A 22,393-nucleotide genomic window follows, 5' to 3' on the forward strand; every position below is an offset into this window, starting at 1 on the left:
AGCACGAGCTACACTGTCATGAGTCTGTGGGCCTGGGCTGGGAGGCTCACTCCCAGATGCATCATAGAGCCCTTAGGCTCCTTTGAAACATCCCACCCAAAACTGTTGCTGCTCCCTCGCCAGCACAGAGTCCCTCTTTTCCACCCCCTCCACCCCCTGAGACACCCAGAGCATGGGTCTGTGTCTAAGCAGTGCCTCATGCACTAAGAGCGTTCGGAGGAAGGCGCTAGAGCACAGAGGAGAGTTCAGTCGCTTACACGTGAGACGGAGCTGCTCAGTTGTGCACCCAAAACAGCACCCAGTTGAACAACGTAGCGGATGCAACTGCTCATTTGGGCCAGTACATGTGACATGAATTCCTAGGAAGTATTGGGGAGGAGGGGACTTCAATTACCCCACCTACGGCCTCAGCCTTTGAAGCTTCTTCTGCTGATGACCAATTACATGAGGTCAGTTCAAAGCCCTCCGAACTGTAGAAAGGATGGACTACACTTTTCATGGAGGTTCTTGTTTTGGGCAAAAGGGAATTATGAGCCTGAAACCCCAAGAACACCCTGAGCATGTTTTGAATGACTGCTCACCTGCCAGAGCCCATGTTGGAATTGGGGGATCTCAGGTAAACTTGTCCCGTGAGTGTAGATTCTTTTATTATTTTAAAAATATTTTTTCTGTATTGCTTTTACCTTAAAAACAAAATATGGGTGCTTAGGAAGAACTGTGTGGTAACATATATTTGGGGCAATTACACTATGTACCGTGTCTGAGAAGAAACACAAAGCAGGCCTGCTTCAGCAGATTGTCTTTTGTTGGGAAAAACATAGTGAAGGCACGGAACTGTTCATCCTGGAAATAACCAGTCAGGAGGGTGAGAGACGGGGGTCGCCACCCAAGCTCGGTGACCGGTGAGGAACCAAGAGCCTAGAGTGGAGGGAAATACAGGTGCAGTTGCCCTGCACTGCTCTCCTCATAAATAAACAGAAGAACCAGACAGATATGGACAGCAGCTAGTAAACTCAGGTGCTGAGGAAATGGTGACTGTGCCCCTGTTAACCATCTGCATCCTATGCCCACAAACACCCTTCCGTTAGCTGCTGAATATCTGAAAGGCTCCCCCCACCACATAATGCCTCTGTTTTCCATGTTAAATAACAATTTTTGGAGTGTCCTGTGGCCAGGCCCAGGACTATGGCTTCCTGCCTGCTCTGTGAGCAGCTCTTAGGCTCACGACTCTCCATCCCACCCAAATCCTCCCTCCAAGTCCACTCATGGTAGAAGGAAGAGAGAATGCACAGACTTGATTCAGCAGTTCCCCATTGTTCTCAAACCCTCAGTGACTAACTCTGGTGATAGATGCTATCTCAACAGCTTTAGGGAGTGGAGCTATGCCCCGGACAGGTAAAGCCAGGCAAGCTTTCCATCTTCTGCTCCACTGTGGACACGGCTCAACCCTCACTCTAGAACTGACAGAGTGGTACATTCATTCCCCAGCCCCAGTCACTTCCCTGCTCAGACTGGCAGTAGCACAGGGAGTTTCTGTGACCACCACCTCCATAGAATCATAGAATATCAGGGTTGGAAGGGACCCCTGAAGGTCATCTAGTCCAATCCCCTGCTCGAAGCACGACCAATTCCCAGTTAAATCATCCCAGCCAGGGCTTTGTCAAGCCTGACCTTAAAAACCTCCAAGGAAGGAGATTCTACCACCTCCCTAGGTAACGCATTCCAGTGTTTCACCACCCTCTTAGTGAAAAAGTTTTTTCTAATATCCAATCTAAACCTCCCCCACTGCAACTTGAGACCATTACTCCTCGTTCTGTCATCTGCTACCATTGAGAACAGTCTAGAGCCATCCTCTTTGGAACCCCCTTTCAGGTAGTTGAAAGCAGCTATCAAATCCCCCCTCATTCTTCTCTTCTGCAGGCTAAACAATCCCAGCTCCCTCAGCCTCTCCTCATAACTCATGTGTTCCAGACCCCTAATCATTTTTGTTGCCCTTCGCTGGACTCTCTCCAATTTATCCACATCCTTCTTGTAGTGTGGGGCCCAAAACTGGACACAGTACTCCAGATGAGGCCTCACCAATGTCGAATAGAGGGGAACGATCACGTCCCTCAATCTGCTCGCTATGCCCCTACTTATACATCCCAAAATGCCATTGGCCTTCTTGGCAACAAGGGCACACTGCTGACTCATATCCAGCTTAGAATCATAGAATCATAGAATCTCAGGGTTGGAAGGGACCCCAGAAGGTCATCTAGTCCAACCCCCTGCTCAAAGCAGGACCAATTCCCAGTTAAATCAGCTTCTCGTCCACTGTCACCCCTAGGTCCTTTTCCGCAGAACTGCTGCCTAGCCATTCGGTCCCTAGTCTGTAGCTGTGCATTGGGTTCTTCCGTCCTAAGTGCAGGACCCTGCACTTATCCTTATTGAACCTCATCAGATTTCTTTTGGCCCAATCCTCTAATTTGTCTAGGTCCTTCTGTATCCTATCCCTCCCCTCCAGCGTATCTACCACTCCTCCCAGTTTAGTATCATCCGCAAATTTGCTGAGAGTGCAATCCACACCATCCTCCAGATCATTTATGAAGATATTGAACAAAACCGGCCCCAGGACCGACCCTTGGGGCACTCCACTTGATACCGGCTGCCAACTAGACATGGAGCCATTGATCACTACCCGTTGAGCCCAACAATCTAGCCAGCTTTCTACCCACCTTATAGTGCATTCATCCAGCCCATACTTCCTTAACTTGCTGACAAGAATACTGTGGGAGACCGTGTCAAAAGCTTTGCTAAAGTCAAGAAACAATACATCCACTGCTTTCCCTTCATCCACAGAACCAGTAATCTCATCATAAAAGGCAATTAGATTAGTCAGACATGACCTTCCCTTGGTGAATCCATGCTGGCTGTTCCTGATCACTTTCCTCTCATGCAAGTGCTTCAGGATTGATTCTTTGAGGACCTGCTCCATGATTTTTCCAGGGACTGAGGTGAGGCTGACTGGCCTGTAGTTCTCAGGATCCTCCTTCTTCCCTTTTTTAAAGATTGGCACTACATTAGCCTTTTTCCAGTCGTCCGGGACTTCCCCGGTTCGCCACGAGTTTTCAAAGATAATGGCCAATGGCTCTGCAATCACAGCCGCCAATTCCTTCAGCACTCTCGGATGCAACTCGTCCGGCCCCATGGACTTGTGCATGTCCAGCTTTTCTAAATAGTCCCTAACCACCTCTATTTCCACAGAGGGCTGGCCATCTCTTCCCCATTTTGTGATGCCCAGCGCAGCAGTCTGGGAGCTGACCTTGTTAGTGAAAACAGAGGCAAAAAAAGCATTGAGTACATTAGCTTTTACCACATCCTCTGTCACTAGGTTGCCTCCTTCATTCAGTAAGGAGCCCACACTTTCCTTGGCTTTCTTCTTGTTGCCAACATACCTGAAGAAACCCTTCTTGTTACTCTTAACATCTCTGGCTAGCTGCAGCTCCAGGTGTGATTTGGCCCTCCTGATATCATTCCTACATGCCCGAGCAATATTTTTATACTCTTCCCTGGTCATATGTCCAACCTTCCACTTCTTGTAAGCTTCTTTTTTATGTTTAAGATCCGCTAGGTGGACCTCCACCTTGCATGGGATCCAGTCAACAATTGCTTCTGGCTGCCATCAACCTGGGCTGGGTTTGTCCTCTGTAGAGAAAGGCCCCATAGCCTGTTACTAATCCTTGGAGCCATTAATTATTTCTCCCCAACAGCAAACATTAACATTCCAGCTGTCTATAGAAAGAAAGACATCCTCTTGGCTACCCAAGTGGCTTCCCAGCCTGCCAAACACACTGTTCTTGGGGATGCAAAGGCATGGAGGAGGAAAAGTGAAAAGGAGGTGGCTAAACTTGGTCAGATAGGAAATCCTAGGGATGACCCTCAGGTCTGGTGCTCTGAGAGTGGATGTAAGCAGAGAGTTGGCTAACACAGTGGAAAGGAGGAGAGGCAGGAGTGGAGTGTTGGAGGGATCATTACTTCAGTAATACAGGAATGTCAGCCGGAACAAGAGAGGACAATGAGAATGAAAGAACTGGAGAGCAGCCTTCAAACTCCAGGCATTACCCAAAGGGGAACCCAAATGTTCTTCTTTCAAGGAGATATTTGGAGTAATTCCGAGTTCTGGGGAAGGCAGTAGGAGAACTTGTAACTGGCAGGCTTCCAACAGAATTTAACAAGTTACTTCTAATATGCTATTCTCCTCTTTCAGTCAAAGTGAGACTGCTCTGCTGGCCTCATTTTCAGATGTAGAGTACGAAGCTTTGGTGCTACATGGGAGTCCCCAAATCACTGCATAAGCACTTGAATGTGTTACTCATCTAAGGAGGGAATAAACACTATATTGGTCCAAAGTCTGGGACTTCACAACCAGCACCAAAATGCCCTGTTAAACTAAGGAATGTCATTAGTATCTAAGATCCGGATTTCACATGAAACATCATTAGAAAGGCACACCCAGAAAATTTGGGATCCATAGCTTTCCAATGGTATAGGGCTTTTATTTCTTCACCTGGCAAGTTGTAAGTTGTTGGGCCTTCACATTATGTCACCTTTTAGTACCGTTTTACCCTTTTCCCTCCACTTTGCTTGTGACAGGATTTTAGTGGATCTTGAGAATCACTAGAAATTGCAATTATTGCTTCATACCCTGCCAATTTTATAAATGGCATAAACACATTAGCATTTCATAAGAGATCAGCTGCGAGGATTTTGTCTTAAATGAAGCAGAAGAAGAAAAAGCAGAAAAAGCTAGATGGCAATCAGCATGTGATTTTAAGGACTGATACCTCATGCTCTGCCAGAGCTAGACTTTGGCATGATCAGTACAAATGCTTTAAAGGACTAGAAAATCTTAGAATCATAGGACTGGAAGGAACCTCAAGAGTGCTCCAGGGACCTCGAAGTCATCTCATCCAGTCCCCTGCACACATGGCAGTGCTAAGGATTATGTATACCATCTCTGACCATAGGCGCCGACTCTGTGGGTCTTCCAGGGCTGGAGCACCCACGGGGAAAAATTGGTGGGTGCTTTGCACCCAACCAGCAGCCACGCTCCCCGTCCCCCCACCTTAGCTCACCTCACCTCTGCCTCAGCCTCCTCCCCTGAGCGTGCCGCATCCCCACTTCTCCTTCCAGCACTTGCTGCTGCAAAACAGTTGTTTTGTGGTGCAACAAGCTCTGGTAGGGAGGGGGGAGGAGCGGGAACGTGGTGTGCTCAGGGGAGGAGGCGGGGCTGGGGCAAGGAGGCGGTGGAGTTGGGGCAGAGACTCTGGGGAAGGGGTTGGCATGGGAGCAGGGCAAGGGCGGGAGGGGGTGGGGCAGGGGTGGAGTCTGGGTGGGGGCAGGGGGTTGAATACCCACCAGCACTAGCAGAAGTCGGCACCTATGTCTCTGACAAGGGTTTGTGTAACCTGCTCTTAAAAATCTCCAATAACGGAGATTCCAGAACCTCTATAGGCAATTTGTTCCAGGGTTAACCACCCTGACAGTTAGGAAGTTTCTCCTAATGTCCAATCTAAACTGCCCTTGCTGCAATTTAAGCCCATTGCTTTTTGTCCTATCCTCAGAGATTAAGAACAATAATTTTTCTTCCTCCTTCTTGTAACAACCTTTTATGTACTTGAAAACAGTTATATCCTCACTCAGTCTTCTCTTCTCCAGACTAAACAAACCCAATTTTTTCAATCTTCCCTCCTGGGGACCGTTAATCATTTTTGTTGCTCTTCTCTGGACTTTCTCCAAATCTTTCCAGAAATGTGGCACCCAGAACTGGACACAATAGTCCAGCTGGGACCTAATCAGCACAGAGTAGAGTGGAAGACATACCTCTCCTGTCTTGCTTACAACACTCCTGCTAATACATTCCAGATTGTTTGCTTTTTTTGCAAGTGTTACACTGTTGACTCATATTTAGCTTGTTATCCACTAAGATCTCCAGATCCCTTTCTACAGTACTCCTTCCTAGTCAGTAATTTCCAATTTTGTGCGTGTGCCATTCCTTGTTCCTTCTTAAGTGGAGTAGTTTGCATTTGTCCTCATTGAATTTCAACCTATTTACTTCAGATCATTTCTCCAGTTTGTCCATATCATTTTGAATTTTAATCCTATCCTCCAAAGCACTTGCAACCCCTCCCAGCTTGGTTGCATCTATAAACTTTAAGTGTACTCTGCATGCCATTTTCTAAATCATTGATGAAGATATTGAACAGAACTGGACCCAGAACTGATCTCTGTAGTATCCCACTTGATATGCCCTTACTGCGTGACTGTGAACCACTGATAACAGGTTGGAAAACTGTCCCCAGAGAGTAGTTATGCACCCACCTTATAGTAGGTCCATCTAGGTTGGATTTCCCTAGTTTATGAGGTCATGCGAGACCTCAAAAGCCTTACTAAAATCAAGCTATACCACATCTACCTCTTCCCTCTATCCACAAGGCTTGTTACCCTGTCAAAGAAAGCTATTAAGTTGGTTTGACATGATTTGTTCTTGAAAAATCCATGCTGATTGTTACTTATCACCTTATTATCATCTAAGGGAATGTCTAAACTACCCACCGGATCAGCGGGCAGTGATCGATCCAGCGGGGGGTCGATTTATCGCATCTATTCTAGATGCGATAAATTGACCCCTGAGCGCTCTCCCGTCGACTCCTGTACTCCACTGGAGCGAGAGGCGCTGGCAGAGTCGACTGTGGAGCGTCAGCAGTCGACTCACCACAGTGAAGACACTGCGGTGAGTAGATCTAAGTACGTCGACTTCAGCTACGTTATTCACATAGCTGAAGTTGCATAACTTAGATCAATCCCCACCCCCACCCTGCAGTGTAGACCAGGCCTCAGTGTTTGCAAATTGATTGCTTAATTATTTGCTCCATTATCTTTAAGGTACTGACGTTAAGCTGACTGGTCTGTAATTTCCCCGGTTGTCTTTTACAGATTGGCACTATATTTGCCAGGACTAGAAAACAACGACAAATATTTCTTAGTGCCAAGATGAGCCCCCAAAATGTCGAAATGAGTGTGCGGACTTAGGCACTCCAGTCTAAAAATGAGCCCTTGTATAGTGCTAGAGAAAAGCAGATTTCCCATGGAAAAACAGCTAGCTCTCTCTGCTTTGACACTCCCTGCTCCCGTCTATACATCACCTTGCTTTCAGGAGGCTTCCCAGCATAGGACTCAATGAACAGGAGACACAAGTGAGTTTGGGTTATTTTTATTTTGATTGTAACATCTGAACCAGTTCTCAAAGCGCAGGATGTAACAACATGAGGATGCTCACTGCAGCCTCTGAAATCTGACATGCATAAGAACTCAAACTTCTTCTAATGCAGGGACTTCAGGAATCTCCATGAGGGAAGAGACCCCATAAGACTTCCTTGGGATCCTGAAGACAACGTAGAGAGTATCTTGAGATAGTTTCCCCCATGTTTGTCTCCTGCACCTTTGGTGTTTGGCCTAGGCTTTGAATTTTGAATGAATCCACCCCTTTTTTTCATTCGCAGAGGTTGGAGTAAGCGCCAGTTGAGTTTCGAATAATAGAAATGTTTGGACAGTATAGGTCAGATTCAGCGGAGCTGCACTCACCGACAGCTGGTCTGAGTTTGCCCCCATACATGTGTTTCCCTTCACCTGCTGCTTCTCAGCAAGAAGGGAGAAGGGGACATGCAGAAGTGCTGAAATCTGGTATTTGGCTCATGCTGTCCATATTTTTCCCCTTATAGTGCCACATGAAATATTCATGGACAACAGTTAGTGAGGACACATTGTTCCTTATTAAATGACCATATTAAATTATATCTGACTCCTTTTCCAGTCATCATTAAATAATATCTAAACATTTGTAACAAAGTGTTAATTATTAGACCATTATGTTACACTTTAAAAAGTGAGGGCCCGATCCTGCCATCTGAACTCATAGTAAAGCTTCCCTTGATTTCCAGACTACAGGATCAGACCCTAAATAAATACTATGTACAGTATATCTAAAATAAATATATAATTTAACATGAAAAATATCTTGTTAAATAGTTTCCCTCCCCGCCTCCATCTAATAAAGCCGCAGTCAGTCTCCGCGGAATCGAAGTCTTTCACAGTTAGTTCCTCAGCATGCGTTTGAAGGATCCAAATTCAGGTTTGGTTTTAGTTACTCTCCAGTCCCTATCAAAGCTCTAAAGCTAAGGTCCAGTTTTCCATCTTCAGCGGGAGCCCTTCAGCTGAGACTCCTCAAGGAATTCCACTGCTTATTGGAAACCATCCAGCAGGAAGTCACCTCTCCTGCCACCTTCTTCCATTCCAGCAGATCAGGTTGGCTCATTGAGATGCGTGTTTCAGTAAAGCAATTCCCTGACACAACCCCCAAAAACAGATACTCCCCTTCTACTCCCTTTGGTTTTTCAATAGGTCCAATAAACAGAGTCTTAAGTTCCTATGTCTGGCTTCTTGGTGGAGGTAGAATCGCTTCACTGCTGAATCCTGAAACACAACACAAGGCTGGGTCATTTCACATCACGGCTTGTGCTTGTGCAAGGCGACGTGCTTTAGCGGTGGGTGCAGATCCTCACAGAACACCCTGCACCGATGCCTTGATTCAGGAAAACACTTAAGCCCATACGTGAATGCTTTCCTGAATCAGAGCCAGAGTAAGTGTCCCATCCATCTGGATGTGGAGTACTCTGAGCTCCCAATGATTTCAATGCAGCCTCTTAGACCTTGAAGAATGAGGGATGCAGGTAGGTATTAACAATATGCCTCATCTTCACAGGTACTGATCACCAACAGCTCCCACTGATTCCTCTGTGAGTTGTGCCAGGATCAGACCCAACAACCTATATTTACCTTTTTGATAAAGCCTCCCCTGGAACACAACCCACTAATTAGTAAACCCTTCTATATATTAATTTACCCATCTGGGAGACATGACATTTTCCTAATTTAAAAACCTGAAAGCATGTGTGATATCAGCATTTGGACCAGCGGAGGGGCATTTCCCCTTCCCAGCACCTGCCCACCACTGAAGTGCAGCTGCCTCTGGGGTGAAACACAGCCTCTGATTTCCAGTGTAACACTGGAAGAATACCACTACACCAGTGGCTGAGGAAGGGAGTATGGAAGAATGATGCAGTAATAAGGGAAGGACACGTGGGAGCGAAAAGGTAAGGCTTTTTTAAGGCAAGATTTAAAGAAGAGAGATGACTCAGTGGGTCAGAGGAAGGGAGAGAGGCAGGGAATCCCAGAGAGACAGAGAGGAACAAGTGAATAAACAATCCTCTATTATGGAGAGGGGAAGCCATGACCAGAGGGGTGAGCAAGGGAGTTATGTGGCTCTGAGGTCAGAGAGACAGAGCAGAGGGAGTGGGCGGGTGACCCTGTGAGCAGGGGATTGGAGCAGCAGAGTGGGTTGGAAAGGGGGAAGCATAGAGGAGCATCACCCAGAGAGGGACTGGGCAGAGCAAGGCATCGTTGGTCTTTGGAAACCAGCAGGGTGATTCAGAATTGGGCTCAGCCAGGAAGCCAGAGATGGGTACAAAGCGATCCGTTCACTTTAGGCCAGTGGCAGGGCCAGGAGACCCACTGCAGAGTCACGGATTTGCTCCTCTGGGGGCTGAATCAGAGAAATGGGGTTTGTTCCCTATCGGAGCTCAGGTAATAGGCACAGGCTATTGAGCTCCCAGTCTCAATCCAAGAAGGACGCATTAGTCATTGTCAGACTGCACAAGAGAACAGAACTGGCCCAGTATGACAGACGTCTGCAGAACCCATCAAGATCCATGCCCACTAGCTGCACCTGTTGCTGCCCACAGGGCCTGGCCCAGCAGGGCCGTGTGCAGTCTTGCAGATGGAAGCTGTCCCTGCCATGCCGCAATGCCCATGCCGGAGGGTTACCTTGCAGGTCCCCCGATGCCATCAGTGGTTTCCGGTGATGCCCAACTTAATTTTCTCTTCATTTTCTACATCATAAACTCCTCTTTTGTGACATCTGCAAACACAAGCAGACAGACATTCACCAGCATGCCGCTGGTGCTCTGGTCAGGGTCACGAACCCACCCGCCGCAACAGGAGCCGCCTGGGGCCGTCACTGTTCTCATCTTGGCCATAAGATGCAGAGTCACACCTTCCATCTCAGTCCCTCCCCTGGGGAGAGACGCAAGAGGCTGGACGTCTCTGATGTCTGGAGAAAGAAAGCAACTGCTTCCCATCAGCCCACTTCTCCCCAAGCTCGTTTGACACTGCTGGATCTTCCCTTCAGAAGCCAGGGCAAAGCTGGGAACAAACCCAGCCCATGGGGAGCATCAAAAACAAACACTCAAGACAAGGAGGACAGAGAACTGGACAGCAAGGTGGTCCCAGGCTATAAATGTCATCGGCCACTGAGCCAGGAAGACCCCTGCTCCCGTACACAGAGGGCTTGATCCCCAGGGAACACCAGCAGTGGTATCAGCGGGGGCAGTTCACCCAGGTTGGGGTCAGGGCTCTGGGTTTAGGAGCAGGCAGGTGTATCCCATGCAGTGCGACCACAGGGAGCCTCCTTCCCTCCCACTCCCGAAGTTGTGGGGTAGGTCTTGTGAATAGCGTGTGGCAGCCCACTCCCCAGTACCTGAGCATGAGCAACGCAGCAATGATGACAAGACACAGAGAGGACAGCACAACCGCTACGACGGCCAATGCTGTGGTGTGGTCATAGCTGGTGGAGGGGTTTTCCACGGGGAGAGTGAGACCGTGGCACCGCTCACCATGGTACCCTGGCTGGCATCTAGTTTTGGGGAGAGGAAAGACAGTTCAAAAGACAGTAGTAACAGGGAACTCTAGGAGCAAAGTTTTGCCTTGGGCATTAATTAACATCAGAACTGTTCTCCAGCCCCTTCCACCCATGTGTCACAGAACATTTCCATTCCCCTCCTAGCTCTCAGGACACAGCATGGCCTCCTCCTCCCCGGTGAGACTCGGCCCAAGGCCCCGAAACTTCGCTCAGTGCTTCGATCCTTCAGGCCTGGCATCACCATTGCTGGCCTTAGCTGCACCCTCTCCAGGGCAGTCATCTCCCCCCAGGGACCGGGCCAGTGTCCCTGACAGGTCCCTGTATCGCCTATTGCTCTCTACTGTCCTTCCCACATCCAGTACAGCCCAGCACCCTGCCCAACCTTTTGGCATTGCTGCTGTGCACTGGGCTGGCATTTCCCAAAGTGAATCACAGTGGGTACTGGCCCAAGCATCAGGATGGGACTCTCTAGCCTGCCTGGATCCCCAGCAGGATGGATTCAAGCCTTCAGCATGAATATATTGGGCTCCATGCAGCTTGTCACATGGGGGTCTTCCCCATAAGACTTTTGAATCCAAGGGTCTGTGGAGACATTAGCAATCCCACAACATTTTCAGGGACCTTGCTCCAAAGTGCCCTGCTGACTTGCAGCGTGCTGTGATCCCTTTGGCTACCTCGCTCCTCCCCAGAGCTGGCCATATTTCATGGGTGAGTAGAACACTGAATTCATTCAGTGCTATGTGAAAAAAAAAAGCATCAGAACAGCTGCCCCGTGCATGATGGGCTCCCAGCTCCATCCAGTTCTGTTTGTCTGACCTGAACCGTCCAAGGTCACCTAAACCCTCCAGATCCTGTCACATGCCTTCCAGTGCTCAGAAGCGAGTGAGAGGTCGTGAGATTAGTGGGGAGGCAGGCTGAAGGGGTGGGACCAGGGGCATCACTCCACCCTGACCATCAGGGTCAGAGTTTTGTCATTGGGACACGCTTGAGTCATCCCAGCTCCCATTAGATACAGGCTGAGAGGAGGCCATTAAAATATGAACTCAACTAAGTATCTCCCCCTGCACAGAGATCCTTGAATTCTATTAGCACGTCAGGGACTTAGAGTTCAGCACTAGGACAAACCTCTTCAGCTCCCATTTTCAGAGCCCGGAAGTCCCATTTAAGGAAGCCAAGGACAGGTCTGACCTCGCGTTTGCTAACGGAGATGAAAGAGGTTTGAATGCCTCCTCTGGGGATATTTCTCACAGACGCACTTCTCAAACGGGAGCAAATGAACACTTGTGACACATGAGCCACCCACCTCTCCTCTGCCCAGGTAATTATTCATGTAACAGAAATAAAATCTGCATCAGAGCCAGGAGGCTAATTACCCAAACACCCCTTGCAGTGAGTCAAAGGAGAATCACGTAAACAGCCTAATATACACACACACACACCCATAGCCCCGGACCCTTGCCAAGGCCCAATCAGAGAGGGATGAGCTTCTCGTCAAACATGTGGACACATGCCAGACATCCAGATCAAGTGTCCCATGTTTAGATTGAGCGCCATTAAATCCAGCACATGCCATGTGTCAATGTCATCTTCAGCCTCCAATGCTCCCATTACACCAAGGGCAAAGAACCACAGGAGCGGAGGGGCCAGAAGATCTCCAGCAAACCCCAAGCCCTGTCCAGAACAAAGTGCTGCCAGTGCCCTCAGCTAACATCATAGTGTGCTACATCGACATGTTCTCCCAACCACCACAGCAGGCAAAGGTCGCAATGAAACTCAAAGCAGCAGCTCTGGATCTGCTGAAGATGCTAGCTGAGCAGAGCAGGGCTGGAATGCTCACAACCCCTCAGCTTTCTCAGTGGGTGGCTACTAGATACCAGCCATTGCAGCTGAGAACCTCGGACTCCTTTAGATCTTGTTAAAGGCCAGAGCAGTGGCCCCAGTGAGCCACCGCGGAGCCTCTGCTCTCGTCAGGGAGGAGGGGAACTAAGGCAGAAGAGTGCTGCTAGGGAAACTAGCTCATGGGAATGGGGCCTTCTGAACAGCGGTGTCTGCCTCCAGATGCTGAGGTCTGGATGGGTGAGCCTTAATCCAGCTCTGGCCTTGCCCTCCGAACACTTTCTTTCATTGCTGCCCCAAAGGCCTTGTCCCCACAGGAAGCAGTTCAGTCAGGTGCCTGACTGTCCGGAGAGTCCGTCCCCTCAAGCGCCTGCTGCGCTCCTGCAAGAGGTGTCATCGACCTCTGCAGCAGCCCAGATAGTGAGCTGCTTAGGACCCTGACAGCAGAGACTGCTCTGCTGGCGGCTACTGTGAGCATCATGTTTCAGGAGCCAGCTGCTCAGGCTGCTAGGAATTCCCTCAGCTGCAGCTTCAGGGCAGAAAACATTCAGAGGCTCCCAGAGCAGCACTCACTGATCTCCGCAACACCACGCTGCCCCACATTTCCAATGCCAGAAGGTTGCACACAACGAGCCAAGGCTCTGCGATCTTCAGCAAGTTCGGTGGACAGGCAGCGGTAGCTCAGGGGACAGGTTAAAGAGCACCACCAGATCAGTGTTCTGGGGAGTCTGACAAGAAATGAACTGCGAGGTTCAGGCCAGTGTCAACACTGCAACAAACTCTCACTAGCTTCAGCTTCCCCCACCTGTGCAGTGGGCATGGGTGACTGATACTTCCCTACTTCCTGAGGGTGATGGCAGAGGGAGTCCATTCATGTCTGGAAGAACTTTGAGCTCCTCAGAGGAAAGCACCCAGGAGAGGCAGAGAATGATTCATTAACAGTAGTCCAGCCCAGGGAAGCAGCTCCAACACGGGGGTAAACAGAGGAATGGCTCACAATGGAACAGTTTCAACATGTTCCTGGCAGGCTGCCATGCACGGTGCCCTCAAAGCTGTTGTCTCCAACCCTGGCTGCTTGGAGCTTAGACTATCTCTGTCCCAACACCATATTATCCTTCTGCTCGCACTACTGCACTGGTGCAACAGACAGGACTGTCACATTTGAAGAGGTGGATGAAGAGATTTACTTTCCCTTTCCAGCCCCCAAGCCCCGAACTGCTGCAGAAGAAGACCAGAGCCCTGCACTAGATGGTCTAGGACAAGAAGGCCTTGAAGGGAGCTCCTCAGAAAGAGACCTCAGTGCTGGAGAAGACCATCTACCTCATCTGCATGGTGAGACAGTGCCAGACAAGCAGAAGTGCACATAAAACTCTAATGCGGAGGGAGAACTTGCTTGCAGCACTCACAACAAATACATCAGCTTAACAAAGAGAATCCTAGAAATCAGAGATGGAAGAATCCAGTCACATCTAGCCTCAGCTCCCACTAGCCACTGTAAAAACCTTCCCTACAAGGTGTTCTCCAGGGCTTTTTTCTTCAGCTTCCACTGTTTCCCTTTGAGAAACTATTCCATGGCCTAGTGGGTCTCACTGGTACACGGTGTGTATGCCTAATGCTGAATGAAAGCATTTTTCAGTCTTTTCCTTTGAAGACATCAAGAGTAGGTTCTTGGTGTGGGAAGAATACTCAGTCACTCTGCCAATGTCAGAGTCTCCCAGGGCTAAGTGGATCCTTCCAGCTTCCCCGTTCTCCGTGACTCTTCCTCTATCCCCTCCCTACGCATCACCAGAGCTGCTACCTGCACAATACACCATGGGACACATTAATTAGATGGGCCCTTGGAAATAGGAACAGCCATGTTCAAGAGCAGCCACTGAGTTCAGGTGCCTTTGTTGCTGGGTGCCCAGCTTGAGACACCTATGGTTAGATTTTCAGGAGAGCTCAGCTCCCTGCTCCCAGGGCCTGATCTTTAGAGGAGCAGAACATCTCAGCTCCAACTGACCTGAGCTGGAGTTGGGGGGATCCAGCACTCCTGAAACACAGGCTACAGGCACCTGAGTCTGGGTTCCTAAAGTCAGCGCCCATTTCTGAAAGTGTGACTGCAAAGGGCTACCAAGTGCCCTGCAATAGACAAACACGCCACAAAAGGAAGTTGTGTCGTACTGACTTCCTGAAGGCTAAACTCCGTGCTCACTCAGGGCCCACGGAGATTCACGTGGCATCCCTGGTATCAGACACTGGGGAATTTAATGGAAGGCCGACATGTGCAATAGAGGGACACACATCTGGACCTGTGTCTTTACCAAGACCCAACGGAGTCCAGGGTTGAGCACAATGTGCTAAAGCGATGCAAAAACTCAAGCAGCATGTGACAACAGAATAGTATCCTCACAGAGTGAGAGTATGTGGAGCCCTGAAAATCCGCGGATGTATTGTTCACCATGTTTGTGGACCGCGGATTGGATGTGGATCCAAATTTTGTATCTGCACAGGGCTCTAAGAGTATGCACTAAAAATATCTCCTACACTCTTCCTGTGTGTGGTTTAGAGAATTCAAGGAACAATGACTAAGGTTTCCCTAGGACAGAGATATGCTGATAACTTACATGCAGGATGGAGCTTTCAGCTCTCTGATGTATTTGCATTCTCCATGAATACAGAAGTCCTTGTACTTTCGCAGACATGGGTCTCTCTTCTTCCCCTTGCCTTTGCCCTTCCTCCTTTTCTTCCCATTCCCTTCTTTTTTTGAAGTAACCAGACCTTCTGGCTTGGACAAGAAGGCAACTGGAAGACAATTTTAAAAGAAGAACAGAAGTCAACTCAACTGTATCCAGCACAGCATTTTTTCAGGCATCTGCCTCAGCTCTAGCATCACTGAGGAACTATCTGCCCCCAGCCAGAGGTTTCACCATTTTTGCAGATTTCAACAAATATCAGAGCATTTCTGATTCATAAAGATGCTAAAGAAAAGAAAGGAACAAGTTAGTGGAGATTCAGAGAGAAAAACAGCACAGTACATATCTCACATCTTATTATTATATACACTGGTTTCCACTGACCACAGAAGATTAGGCATTGAGTCTTTATCTACCCTTTATTTCTCTGATTAGTCTGGTCTTTTGTAAGAGACTATTCATAGTCCTAATCAGGCTGATTTTCCCATGGTTACAATGATGGCTTGCACAAAGGACACATGCAGTATTACAGGGCACTGGCAGGTCAGTTCAGGCCCCAAATTTAGGTTTTCTGAAAACAAGCTGATGTAAACAGACACAGTCCCATGAAATCTGCCGTTTTTGAATTTCAGTGGAAACAATTTTGAAAGTCAAACAATGCCTCCCCAACCTGTGCTTGCAAATTACTCTGACGACAGCTACAGCACACCAGGCCATCCTGATGCTGAGCACCATGAATTCTGAGGGACCTCAGTGGGAGCATACAGCGTGCCTCATTGACTTAGGAACAAAAGCAGGAATGAAGGGATGGGAACCTTGTAAGAGTTCTTCAGGTTTCCCTCTCTATGGTGGTGTCAGTGACATAGCTAAGGAATCATCACCTTGTGCCATTACCACTCTGCATCCAAACATCACACTGCAAAATGATGTCAACTTTCAAGCCTTGAAAGCGGATATGTCATAAGCTACTGTGTCTCTTTTCCCCCCCACCCGCACAAGGCCTGGAGGAAGTGGTATTCCTCACCGAAACTGGGACAGCCCCAGACAACATCACACATGTGGCAACCATGAGTCAACAGTGTGATGCAGTCACAAAAAAGACTAACATCATTTTGGAATGTATTAACAGGTATGTTGTATGTAAGAAAAGGGAGGGAACTGTCCCCCTCTACACAGTACTGGTGAGGCCTCAGCTGGAGTACCGTGTCCAGTTCTGGACATCACACTTTAGGAGAGATGTGGACAAATTGGAGAGAGTTCAGAGGACAGCAACAAAAATGAGACAAGGTTTAGAAAACCTGACCCGTGAGGAAAGGTTAAAGAAACTGGGCCTGTTTAGTGTTGAGAAAAGAAGACTAAGGGGGGCCCTGATAATAGTCTTCAGATATGTTCAGGGCTGCTCTAAAGAAGACTGGGATCAATGGTTCTCCATGTTCACTGAAGATAGGACAAGTAGTAATGGGCTTAATCTGCAGCAAGGGAGATTCAGGTTAGATATTAGGAAAAGTTTTCTAATTCTAAGGATAGTGACGCTTTGGAACAGGTTACCAAGAGACGTTGTGGAATCCCCATTGCTGGAGATTTTTAAGAAGAGACTGGGCAAACACTGGTCAGGATGGTCTAGGTTTTCTTGGTCCTGACTCAGCACAAGGGTTGGGCTAGATGACCTCCCGAGGTCCCCACCAGCCCCACATTTCTATGATTAAGGGCTATGTTCCAACACCCTCCCTCACTTGGAGTAAGGCCTGAATTCTTCAGCACCCCTTGGTGGGCAGCAGAATCTGACCTCCAAGTACTACACAGTGTGGGGGGCCTGGCAGTACCGGCAGGTTCAGACTCCACCAGGGCCAGAGAAATAGAAGAAGGAGCCACCTGGGGTACTGTAGGAGCTTTGCAAGTTCTCATTTCACGAAGAACCACAGAGACCACAAAACTCACAGGAACTGTGTGTGTCCGATGGGAGCCCTGCTGGTTTATCTCCCTGCCACAGGCGCTGTGACCCGCAGGGCAGAGGGTTGCTATCACAGGGAAAGGGGAAGGACACTCAAAACTGCACCGTGGTGCTTTCACTTCTCCCTGCTTGCCTCCCAGGCCCTTATGCCTCTATCCCCTTCTCAGCAGATCAGAGATCAAGAAAATTCTGCAGGTGCAGGACAGAATCATTTGAGGGAAGCCATCTCACAAGCCTGTCGTTCCACTCTGGCCAGCAGCTGGCTGTCAGGCACAAGAAGTAGGAAGGGTGTGGGGTAAGCCGAGAGCAGAAAATGATGGCACAGACCCCTGCATGCAGAGAGCATGTTCCAGACTGATCAGTGCCTCAAGATAGCTCAGGAACATCTCCCTTCCACTGGGTACAGCTGACACAGCAGCTAGAGGCATCAGGACAGATGGGGTTTGAAGGAGGGGCTCCCAGGCCAGAGAAGAACTGATGACCACCTTGAGCAGTGTGTCTCAACCCATCCACACTGGCCACCCTCATCAAATATTTTCACAATCCACTTACTTTGCTATAAAGCAAGGGTGGCAATGATCAACCTATGTGATTCATTTGTGTGTGTACTTTGAGAGGCTGACAGAGAACACTTATCGCAGAGGGCAAGGGTGTGAGGGGGAGCCAGATCTTCTCTGCTTTAGACTTTAATAAAATTTCACCTTTGCAATCACTCTGACTGCTCTCCATGACCCTCCCCCCAAAGGGTGCAACCCCCCTGAATGAGAAATGCTGCCCTAGAGAGTGTGGGGGAGGTGAGAACTGGTGACTACCACTCCCTGAAGTACTAGGGTCACATCCAAATATCCCACTCCCAACTGATCCTCTTCTCAGAGCTGAGACATTGGAGGCCTATCAGCTCACCCACACTAGTGCGAGACACCTCTCTTCCTTCCAAATGCTCACTGCTTGCATTCAGAAAGAAGAAATGCGCACACCCCAAGAGGAGCAGAGAGATGTGGAGAAATGGACAGGAGAGGGCAGCCCAGGAAGTGTGGGTGTGAGGTGGGGAGAACTGTGACAGCTAGTGACGGGCAGAGACAGGAAAGGAGGAAAGTTTATGGTGAGAACAGACAGGGAGAGAGGATGAGTCTCCGCAGACTCCACCCCTGTGGTGCAATAGATCAGCCTGGTTTTGCAAAGCTGATGGGCACACATCACAGATGGAGAGGAACCAGCCTGGAGAGGGAACAAAAAAAGAGGAAAAGCCACAGAGCGTAACAGGCAGACGGTGTGCGTGCGTGCAATCTGAGTGATGTCAGTGGAGTTGCACTGGTAACGCCAGGTCTGAATTTGTCCCTGTGTCAAATCCTGGTCACGACCAAGCTAACGCCCCCACTCCTGCGGTATACAATGGGACCAGCACTTCACCTAAAGAACGTCAGAGAAACCAAACATAAATGGACAGGCACAGCAGGGTGAAGGTGGACTCAGATGCCTGCAGCTCAGTGACTAACCCCTGGTTGGTATGAGGAGTATCAGTGTGTGGGCAGTGGGGTGTGACTCATGGGTGGTGACCACTCCAGACAGGGATGGCATGCAATCTCAACTGGATGGATCCACACGGGAGTGTCCCAGATGATATAATACAGAGAGCTCAACCTTTCTGTAGGCTTTTGGGAACCATCCTATAGAAGCGAATAGGGAATCCCATATATTTTATAGATTTCTACATGGGGTGCAAAACACCCATGGAACAGATCTCCTTCTCTATTGAATGACATGAGGTTTTAAAGCCATTTCCACAGAGCCCTCTCAGTGCCCTCACTAATCTAGACTGGATATTTTCCTAAAAGGCCTGTGGCTGATTGTAATGGCCCCTTCTGGCCTAGGAATCTATGAATCTGTTCCGTTCTATAGGACTTTCCCACCAGAGAGAGAACATTACTTCAACAACTGAACAGTTACAGGACCCCTTAGCTACCAAGTCTCCCTCTCCTCCTGCTCTGGAGAGGGCTGTGCATTAAACATGCCGTCAATGACTGCACATGGCAAAGAACTGAGTGCTGGATCTGGGAAGAGTCCCCAGGGATTAGGGGTAATGGGGATGCAGCACTGGGTATTTGAGTGTTACAGGGAATGCAGCACCGGGTCTTGGCAGGGGCACTAAGGACTCCAGGGTAACAGAGAAGGCAAAGAGCATAGACAAGGAACTACTAAAAACAACTGAACGGACACAAAGCAAATAAGGCAGGAATTTCCGTGGGAACATTCTGGCCTGGCTTCCCCTCCCCCGTTGGATTCCTGCTGTCAGGGCTTTGCACACATCAGTCAACGACAGAACTGCCCCCTCAGCTCTGGGGCTTACCCCACTCCTGGCCTCTCCCACGGACACTCCTTGCCTTTCAGCGCCCAAGAGGAACTCTCCCCAGAGTCAACCCCACTCTAGCTACAAAAGTTTCTCCCTATCCACCCGGCCTAGGCAATCACACCATGCTCCTCACCCCACAAGCAGCCCCAGGGACAACCTCCCAAGCCAGGCCAACATGTAAGCACCCCCTTAATGCCATGCCAGCTCAGCAAAGCAGGTGGTTAGCTTTAAGCGTGTTCCTTGGAAGCCAATGGGACATGCCTAAAGTTAAGCACCTGCTTATGTATTTTGCTGCATTTGACTCACTCCCTCTCCTTCCCCCTCTAGCCATGGTATCACACAGAAAATGCGACCTGTGACATTCCCCTGAGCAGGAAAAAGGTCCCCTGGCACCAGGTCACTTCCTCCCTTACCCAGGAAATCCCAGCGCTGCCAGAGCTAAATCGATTTCCCTTCAGCAGCCCGCTGTGCTTGTTCCTGAGCTGGGCTCCCAGCTTCTCACCGTGGATCCCAGCACCCAGCCACTGGGCAGCCCCGGATCGGGACCCGCGGGCTGCCCGCCCCCGCTTCCCACCACTGCAGGGGAGGCCACCTGGCGCTGCCCGCGGCCGGCGAGCCCCGCACACACGCACCTCTCGGGAGCTCCAGGAAATAATCCCCAGACGAGAACCCGCCGCCGTCCGGATCGCGCTCCTCCTCCAGCCCGCTCCCGAGCAGCCGCGCGACGGACCGGCCGCCGCTCGCCTCGTGGAAGCCCGGGCCCCGCAGCACTTCCAGCCCGGCTCCGGGCGCCGCCGCTGAACACCCTGCGGGACAGAGAGTGGCGTTCCTGAGGGGACAGCGCCGGACACCGCACCGCACCGCACCTGCCCGGCGCTCGCCATAGGCAGCCCCGGGGCTGGGTACTGTATTTATAGTCACAGCCCCGGGCCAGGCCGGCCCCCGGGTGACCGAAGGTGCCACGCCCGCGGCAGAGTCCGCACCCCGGCAGGGCACCGGCCGCAGCGCCAGGCCGGGGGCTGGGAACGGCGCGCTCGGGACGGGCTCCTGTAGGGAGGCCAAGGCGAGGGGCTCCCCCGCCAGAGGGAGCCCGGCCCCGGCCCGTTATGCAAGCGCGGCCTCCAGCACCTGGACACTGGGCGCGTGGACAGGGGGGTCCGGGCTGCCCGGCGGGCTCGGCCGCGGCGCCAGCGCACGGGCCATTCGGGAGAGGGGCCCGGGCAAGGAACAAACTTTGCCCGCAGCCGCCGCTCGGGCTCCCGTGCCGGACGGCGCCGGGCGCCGCTCTCCCCGCTCCTCACCTGCAGCCAGAAGGACGCTGACAGCCACGAGCAGCCGCTTCATGTCTCTCCCTGCCCGGCGCGTGGCTCCCCCACTGGCTGCTCCCACCCGCTGGCCGTGCCCGCGGCGCTCCGGGCTCGGCTCTGCGATCGCCCCGCTACCTCCCACGGCACCCGCCTCGCTGCGCCGCCTCGCGTTAGACACCGCTGGGCTCCCTCAGTCCTGCCAGACGGCTTGCTCTGCCCGACCTTCCCGGCTCACATGTGCCCAGCTCGCAGCAGGAGCCCTCTCTCTCCAGCCCCAGTCTGTCCCAGCACCAGGGATAGAGGGTGGGGCCATGCTGTTGTGTACGCCACGCCCGCTGAGGGCGGGGGATGGCGTGATTGTTCCGGGGACTGAGTGGGAGGGGGATTCCCTCTGTCAAATTGGTGCTGGGTGACTCAGGTCCCCTTACTTTGGGGGTGAGACCGCCAGGTTTCTTGGGGGTGGGGCAATCTGCAAGTCAATTGTAAAAGTTTAATTAGGCAGGCCAAAAAAGAATTTGTAGCGCAACTAGTAAAAGACTCAAAAACTCACCCAAAAAAAAAAACTTTTTAAGTGTGGCAGAAGCAAGAAGCCTGCCAAGCAATCAGTGGGCCACTGGAGATCTGGGTGCTAAAGGAACACTCAAGAAAATGTAATTGCAGAGAAACTAAATTAATTCTTTGCATGGGTCTTCACTGCAGAGGATGTGAGGGAGCTTCTCACAGCTGAGCCATTCTTTTTTGGTGACAAATCTGAGGAATGGTCCCAGACTGAGGTGACAATAGAGGAGAGTTTGGAACAAATTGATGAATAGCGATTGGTTAACAGGACCAGCTGCTATTCTGAAAGAACTCAAATATAAAATTGCTGAAATACTAACTGTGGTAATGTACCAGATGACTGAAGGATATCTAATGTGACACCAAAGTTTTAAAAAGGCATCAGAAGCAATCCTAGCAATTACAGGCTGGTAAACCTAACTTCAGAACCAGGCAAATTGGTTGAAACTATAGTAAAGAACAGAATTATCAGACACATAGATGAACACTCTACATTGGGGAAGAGTCGACTCAGTTTTTGTAAAGAGAAATCATGCCTCACCAAGCTATTAGAATTTTTTGAGTGGCCCAACAAACATGTGGACAAGGATGAGCCAATGGATATAGTGTACATGGACTTTCAGATAGCCTTTGACAAGATTCCCCATAATAGGCTCTTAAGCAGAGTAAGCATTCATGGGATAAGAGGGACGGTCTTCTCATGGATCAGTAACTGGTTAAACGTCAGGAAACAAAGGTTTGGAATAAATCGTCAGTTTTCATAATGGGAGAGAGGTAAATAGTGGTGTCCACCAGTGATCTATACAGGGACTGGTGCTGTTCAACTTAGTCATACATGATTTTGAAAAAAGGGTAAACAATGAGGTGGCAAAATTTGCAGACAATACAAAATTACGGAGGATAGTTAGGTACAAAGCAGAG

The 22,393-nt window shown here is 50.0% G+C and overlaps 1 protein-coding gene across 1 annotated transcript; it reads right to left on the reverse strand.

Moving 5' to 3' along the window:
• Nucleotides 1-7,236: 7,236 nt before the first annotated feature.
• On the reverse strand, nucleotides 7,237-21,200 carry HBEGF (heparin binding EGF like growth factor). The gene is made up of 6 exons (XM_073356053.1): nucleotides 20,909-21,200; nucleotides 20,240-20,413; nucleotides 15,238-15,415; nucleotides 10,634-10,789; nucleotides 9,922-10,015; nucleotides 7,237-8,511 (listed from the first exon to the last, which is right to left on the reverse strand). Exons 1-5 carry the CDS (start codon nucleotides 20,949-20,951, stop codon nucleotides 9,943-9,945), a joined length of 624 nt encoding a protein of 207 aa, XP_073212154.1. The 5' UTR covers nucleotides 20,952-21,200; the 3' UTR covers nucleotides 7,237-8,511; nucleotides 9,922-9,942.
• Nucleotides 21,201-22,393: the final 1,193 nt, after the last annotated feature.

Source organism: Lepidochelys kempii, chromosome 8 (genome assembly GCF_965140285.1).
Source record: "Lepidochelys kempii isolate rLepKem1 chromosome 8, rLepKem1.hap1, whole genome shotgun sequence".
Classification (NCBI taxonomy): Eukaryota; Metazoa; Chordata; order Testudines; family Cheloniidae; genus Lepidochelys; species Lepidochelys kempii.

Coding starts and splice junctions, on each gene's coding strand:
- HBEGF (XM_073356053.1), bottom strand. CDS start 20,951: ATGAAGCGGCTGCTCGTGGCTGTCAGCGTCCTTCTGGCTGCAG. Junction 15,416..20,239: donor TTTCCTGGAGCTCCCGAGAG/GTGCGTGTGTGC, acceptor ATTGTCTTCCAG/TTGCCTTCTTGTCCAAGCCA. Junction 10,790..15,237: donor CTGAAAGCTCCATCCTGCAT/GTAAGTTATCAG, acceptor CCCCAAAACTAG/ATGCCAGCCAGGGTACCATG.